The sequence below is a fragment of the Talpa occidentalis genome, unplaced genomic scaffold, assembly GCF_014898055.3.
Source record: "Talpa occidentalis isolate TD23 unplaced genomic scaffold, MPIMG_talOcc4v2.1 talOcc4.7, whole genome shotgun sequence".
In the NCBI taxonomy this organism is placed as follows: domain Eukaryota; kingdom Metazoa; phylum Chordata; class Mammalia; order Eulipotyphla; family Talpidae; genus Talpa; species Talpa occidentalis.
Genome location: NW_023605083.1, coordinates 73,648,103 through 73,655,173, shown reverse-complemented (window position 1 = coordinate 73,655,173; position 7,071 = coordinate 73,648,103). Strand labels below are relative to the sequence as shown.

The 7,071-nt window shown below is 45.2% G+C and overlaps 1 protein-coding gene across 1 annotated transcript; it reads right to left on the bottom strand.

The window, feature by feature from the left end:
• Positions 1–554: 554 nt before the first annotated feature.
• LOC119230987 (general transcription and DNA repair factor IIH helicase subunit XPB-like) lies at positions 555–2,628 on the bottom strand. Its single transcript, XM_037492594.2, has 2 exons — positions 2,438–2,628; positions 555–716 (listed from the first exon to the last, which is right to left on the bottom strand). The coding sequence occupies exons 1-2, from the start codon at positions 2,567–2,569 to the stop codon at positions 585–587; spliced, it is 264 nt and encodes an 87-aa protein (XP_037348491.1). The 5' UTR covers positions 2,570–2,628; the 3' UTR covers positions 555–584.
• Between the last annotated feature and the right edge of the window lie 4,443 nt (positions 2,629–7,071).

The following is a 7,071-nucleotide window of genomic DNA, read 5'->3' as shown; positions in this document are numbered from 1 at the left end:
CTGCAATGGAATCCACCTGCACTAAACAGTGACTACACAGCTCTACAAACTGCACAGGCTCTTCCCCAGAGCTGGGCCACCCTCCCTAAGCTCCCAGCCATTACCACAACACTGGATTACCACTGGGCACTTTTCTCTAACCTGAGTGTGTGGCCCCATCTTACACTTTTGTGCTTGCTACAAAGTGGGGCCTTGATGAAGCTTTGTCATCTACACCTAACTCATGCCTATGACAAGACCTAAGATCTAAAATGCACAGCAGTTCAGTGTTCTATTTCTATTTATTCAGGAGAACATTTATATACAAATACTATAAATTTTTATATACAGAAATAACCCCTTCTTCAACAAGTGTGAAAAGACCAAAAAAAAATAGTCCCTTACCCCCTCACCTTTTTTAAATCTAGATGACCCATGAAGACAGACTCAAACTCCGGGTGTACTTTCTTCACTGCAGACACCAGATACTGAATCTAGACCTGTCTGGGCAGTGCTCAAAGGAAGAACTTGGATGTGGGAAGTGAAAATCCCTTTCCCAAGTTGGTGCCCAGAACCATGACTTCACCTGCCTGGCCTCATGGGTGTCATTTCCTGAAGCGCTTGAAAAGCGGGTGCACATGCTTAGTGGAAGCCTTGTTCCGTGATGAGTGGTACTCCATGTACACTGTGTCATCAGCCCCCGACATGGAGCTCATGGTGCCAAAGCGCCGAGACACCTGTGGGAGGACCCAGCCCACTGTCAGTTTCCAAGAGGAAAGAAACTCTTTTTATAGTATTTATAAGTTTTATAACATTTACAAGTTTAATAAACTACATTTTAAGAACATTTACTGACCTTTTACTATGTTCCAGGTATCATGTTAAGCAGTCTACACATATTAACTCTTCTAATCCTCACAATAATTCTCATCTTAACAAGGAGGAAACTGAGGCACAGAAAGATTAAGTAACTAATACAAGAGCACAAAGCTATTAAAGACCTGGGCCTTGAACCCAGGCAGTAGGGCTTCAGATTCCGTTTTTAACTATAGTACTACCCGGCCTCTCCAGGTAGTACTGAACAGCATTTTTAATAGTCTCTCAAAATGTCCCTCGACTCCATCATAAGGCTTTGAATCAACTGGAGAGCAGAAAGCCCTGGATATGGATCTTGACCCTGCCTCTCACTGGGTGACCTTGGTAAATACCATCTGCCTGTACCTTAATGAACTCATCTGTAAAAGGGTTATCCCCCAACGTAGGTGGCCCACAGCGCACACATCAGGTTCTGACTTGGAGCCAGGCATTACAGTGCACTGGTCACAAGGAAGGATGGAGCAGGCACTGGGAAAGGACTTTAAGAGCTTGGCCCCAGCAGAGGGACTGACCAGAAGTCAGTCAGAGACAGAAAGTTTCCCTGGGATTTCTTTGAAGACTGTCCAGAGGGCGATCCAGCTGCCCACCCACTTGGGGGAAGAAAAGCCTCCAGCTGGAGAGCGAGGACCTGTCCTGGTGACACTCCTTCCTTCTCTCCCCGTTACAGTCATTGCCCCCTTCTTGGCTCAAACATCGATTTAGTTTCAAAAGGACCTGCCTAAACTGTGCTTGTCTCTCTGAATGGACCTGAGATAACTGCCTATGATTTTTAATTATCACATGTTACATGTTGTATTTGCCTGTATGTTGGAAAAGGCAACTGAGAGAATGGACTGTCTTTGACCAGGAGCTGGAAGCAGGCAAGTGGAGTCTCCTTTGTCTCCACTGTCTTTACAATGTACATTCCTTTGCCTTCCCCTCTCCAAGAAACTCCTCCCAGGACACAGCCTCGAGGTAGTGATGCTGAGACCATCCAGGTGGTGTACTTGACTAAACCCAGTTAAAGTCTCTATGTAAGCCTTGAGATTTGGGAGGTGGGGTGGAAAACGTGTTTTGCAGCCATCCAAATCAAATCACTTAAGTCAGTTTCCTTGGTTATGAAAACTACCACTAACACTCTGGAGAGGCTGGCCCTTTTCATCAGTCTCTCCCTACCCTCCTTGTACAGGGCCTGGTTTCACATCATGCCTGGAATTCTCCCAAGGTTGTGACCTAACACCAGCATACAGTAGGTATTCGCTAAGTATCTACAGAATACTTAGTGAGAACTCTAAATTTTCCCCCAAAAGCATTGAATCTGCAAAATGAGTTGAGCCTCAGATCTCTATTACAAGTTGGAAAATTCAGTTCTATTACTGAGGACAAAATCAGAGTTCAACGAACCAACTTGCCAAAGGCCCCAGTCCCGTCATATTCCAACCCAAAGCCACCCTTATGAAAGCCTGGGGTCATATTTGCTTCCATTATTCACTCTTCAAAAGACTGCACAAGCACATACAATGTAATGTGCCTGTGTGTGTGTGTGTGTCTAAGAATTCTGTCCCTTAGGAGTAAGACACTGAAGCCTCACCCACTCACTCACCTGGCTGGATCTGGAACTAAATTCTCCTGCCACCATCTCTTCCTCAACATCCAGGTCTGTGGCTGCCAAGACGTTTTGTAAAAGCTGCTGTTGCTCTTCTTTTGTTGAGAATGCCAATTCTTCCTCCTCCATGCCAGCAAGCTTTGTGATCACCTACAAAGTCAAAACCAGCAGGCTGAGTCCACTTTTGTTTGCACTCTTCTGGCTCAGCCTTCTCCTGGGTTGGCATGCTAGGATCACTTCCTTCCTATAGGCAAAGCTGGGCAGGTGGCTAGCAAGGGAGAGCTCTGACTGGGCATTCCAGAGACCAGCTCCAGCAACTTCCGTTAACAGGAAGCTTAAGAGGTAACTGCAAAGCAAATAGAGAGAAATTGGCTTCCAACACAGAGCAGCCAAATAATCACTTACAGAAGACAAAGAAAAATATTAGCAATTTTAAAACGCCCATCCTGGTAGTTCCCCATCTTGTACTAGGTAAGGAAGGGAGCAAATACTCAGGGGCAGTTTCCGCTCTCTGAGGACTTTCAACCTCCCGAGTTTGGTGCCCAGAGCTTCAAGCAGCAGGGAGCACTCGCACATGACAAGCTGTCAAGAATGGAGTCACAAGAGCAAGATACAACACAACTGAGACTTCTCTGGAGACAACTTAGAAGAAAGCCTACCTGTCCCTCAGAAAACTGGAATGGAATGCTTAAGGTGGACTTCTTTTCCCTCTGGTTTTTCCTCAAGATTTTACCACCACCACCACCCCCCCCGTCCCTTGTGTCCTCCTGTCCCTTTCCCTCCCTCTCAACTGCAGAAGGTTTACTGATGTCTATTATTTCTTTAAGTATTTCACAGTTGAACTTTGTTTTGTGAATGTCTAATACTTTGTTTTCACCCTTCTCCTTTACTATGCTGCACAGAACTCTCTCAAATTCCCTCCATCCTTTCTTACAGCAATGTACTACTGCGTGGCGTGTGCACCACATCTTCTCGGGACAGGGTTTCTATGCCTTTCTCTTTCACTTCCCCTTCCGGGAGCCCTGGCACACAGATGCTATTTCTTTTTAAGTTGTCCCAGAAGCTTACCCTGTTTTCATTTCCTCACTCCTTTTTCACTCTATCGAGTTCTTGTGTCCTCCAACACTGTGTTTTCAAGCTCATCAATCCTTTCTGTTGCTTCTGTTGGCTGGTGAGGCCCTGCATTGTATTTTTAAAATCAGCTATCGTGTTTCTTTTTTTTTTATGAATTCTATTTTTTTTAAGATTTTATTTATTTATTTATTTTATTTATACAAGCACTGGGTACAGTCAGAAGCGCGGGAGGGTGAGAGAATTCACCAGAGCCAGAGCGGGGAGCAGAGCAGGCAGAGGGACCGAAGTACACTGCTGAGGGGAGCAGCGGGCAGCAGGAGAGGTCTACGCGCCTTGTGGGACCCTCCTCCAGTGGCCGGGGAGCAGCCGGGATAGAACCGGCGCTGCAGAGGCTGCGGGCAGTTTTGCAACCCAGCGCTCAACCGCTGCGCCATGGAGAGGCCCCTATCGTGTTTCTTAACTCCATTACTTCCGAATGGAGCTGCCTCCTATTTTCATTATCCTTATTCTGGTGTTGTTTTGTACTCTGGGTGTTTGTTTGTTTGTTTGTTTTTAAACTCCCATTGGCATTGCCAGGACTGTTACCTTGAATTCCCTTTCCATCATGCTCTGCATCTCCACTGAATCAAGGCTCTTGTCAGGGATCTTTCGTTCTGGCATTTGGACTGTGTTCTTCTGCCTCCTCATTTTTGATTTTGTATAGGTTTCAGTAGGAACAAACTTCCCACTGCTGTTTTGGTCAGGAGACTGGCACCAGTGAGGGGCAGTAGGTACAGAAGAGCAGTGGGGCGACAGGCATCAAAGGATCACCTCCAGGGGTGACACATTCCTTTGTGGGGGCCGCAGGTGATCTAGATACCCCAGAACAGGCTTCATTAGCCTCTTCATAGGGAATGCAGGTGCTCTGACCTGAGTCAAGCTACAGTGCTCTGTATGAGCCTTAGATTCAAGTCAGGAGTCCTCACTCTGTTCCCTCATCCCCCAGCTCCCCTGCAATGCACCATCCATCCTGACTACCACTGACACACCCCCTTGTTCAATGCAGTACCAGACCTTAGGAGCCCTGATGTTGGCAAGTATCTGAATCAACAACTGTAGGGTGCTGCACAGGAGCTACTTCCGTCTCTCGGGGATTGTCCCGCCCTGTTATCACTCTAAACAGAGCTCACATGAGGTTTTTCCTACCCCTTTACATTGGGCCGATGCTCTTATTGTCTATGATGCTAGTCAGTTTTTCTCTCAGAGGTCTTCTGGGTTCGTTTTACATCAGTTTTGCTGTCCTCATTTGAAGAAGGCAAGCCCAACACCTTCACTCTGCCACCCTCTTGCCAGACTCCCCTCTTAATTTTAATTAAAGAAAGCTCCTAGCAGTAAGGAACTAGGCAGAGTTCTCCAGGTGGCCACATTCAGAAGGACAAATATAGGACACGTCTGTCTTGGCTTGATCACCCTCCTGGAATGCCAGGATGATGATTCTGGGAACTCCAATCCTGCCACTTTCAGCAATCACCACTGGAGGCATGGAAGGAAAAGGGGAGTACACGCTGGGTGCCGTTTTTGTCGAGTACACATTTTGGAGAATCCAGAGCTATTCCTAACTCAGAGCTTCTCTTGCACTGACTGTCCCAGGAATCGGGAGGTCAGCATCAGAGCTCCAGTGCCTACCTGAGTTCTGATGCTGCTGTCAGCACATGCCTTTGATAAAGAGATAGAAAGGTCACAATGCAAATCTTTCAAAAATCCGTCCTACTGCAAAAAAGTATGAAAAGTGTTGCTGTTTCCGGCTAAAAGCAGTTTCCTGCTTCTGGCACCCTCCAGAAAGGTCAAGAAGCAGAAATTCCACGCCTTGTTATTCTAAGGTCCCATTCTCTGACTATTCACTCTGAGAAGCTGGGGGCAGGCAGGGGTCCTGCATGATACTGTCCCTCAAACCTCCCTGCTACCGGCACCACCACACATCAGTTTTTGCAGTCTCCAGTGTCTGCCTGAGCTCTGTCCCATGCCGGTGGCCCCCACTTCTGGAGGCCTGGGTACAAAATAAACCTTGGCTCCCCTCTGACAAGAGACCAAAATGGATCCATACCTTAAAGCTACACCCCTGATCTACCAAGAATCTCTGACGCTTAGTTGAGTAAGCCATCTCCTGTGTATCCTGGGACACCAGTGAGTAAAAGAAGCTTTGTATTCCTCTGCAACCATCCCTGGAGAAGAGGCAGGAAACAGGGTATCAGCTGTTGTTAAGGTAGAAAGTAAAGGCAAAAGACACGTCTTGCAGTTGGAGAGTTTTGTGTCAGGGAGTGATCATCCTAACCCTGCATGAGGACATCATCAAAATTAAGTACTTCAGTGCTTCAAAGGACACCATCAAGAAAATGAAAAGACCATAGATTGGAGAAAAATATACAAGGCATACTTCTGATAAGGGATGTGTATTTGTAAAAAAATTATTACATTCCCAGGGAAAATGGAACAAAATGGTCACTAGCTCTGACATCCAGGAAATTTGGGTTTAAATCCTAGTCCTGCAGCTTAATAAACCTGTATATTTCAACTAGTGAAGACAAATAACTCAAACATAAGAAGACCAAAGGATCTGAGCAAATGTTTCTCCAAAGCAAATATAAAAATCAACAGTAAGGACAAAGAGTTCCACATCAATAACCAGGGAAATATAAACCAAAACCGCAACAAGACACGACCTGGCATCCACTAGGATGGCTACAATAAAGACAGATTACTATAAGTGTCAAGAATGTGTAAAAATTGGAAGCCTCATAATAGATTACTGGTGAGCATGTGAAATGGTGCAGCAGCTTTAAAAACAGTCTGGCAGATTCTCTAAATGAAAAATGTAAAGTTACCATGTGAGCTAACAATTCCACTCCTAGACACATACCCAAGAGAACTGAAAGCATATATCCATACAAAATTTTCATAACAGCATTATTCCATGAGCCCTAAAAATGGGAACAATTCAATGTCCATCAACAGATGAATGGGTAGTGTTATGTCCATGCAGTAGAATTATTATTCAGCATTAAAAAAGAACAACAATCCTTTTGTATAATCCTTTTGAAAACATGTACACTAAATGAAAAAAGCCACTCATAAAATGCCCAAATTATATAATTCGATACATATGAAATGTCTAGAACAGTCATGTTTATAACAACAAAAGTAGATTTGTGTCTACCTGGCATTGCAGACTGGGAGGCAACAGAAAAATGAGAGTTACTGTTAATGGCTAGGGATTTCTTTATTGTGATAATGACAATATTCTAAACACAGATTTGGTTATGATTATACAAATTTGTGAATATACTAAAAACTACTGAATTATATACTTTAAATGGATCAGTTGTATGGTATGTGAATTATATCTCAATAAAGGGGCTTAAAGAAAAAAAAACATGGGCCAGTGGCTCAGCGGTTGAGCGCTGGGCTGCGAGGCTGCCCGCAGCCTCTGTAGCACCGGTTCGATCCCTGGCCACCAGCAAGGGTCCCACATGGCACACAGACCTCTCCTGCCGTGCCCACTGCTCCCCTCAGCAGTGCAT

Coding starts and splice junctions, on each gene's coding strand:
- LOC119230987 (XM_037492594.2), bottom strand. CDS start 2,569: ATGGAGGAGGAAGAATTGGCATTCTCAACAAAAGAAGAGCAACAGCAG. Junction 717..2,437: donor TTAGTTCCAGATCCAGCCAG/GTGAGTGAGTGG, acceptor GTCCTCCCACAG/GTGTCTCGGCGCTTTGGCAC.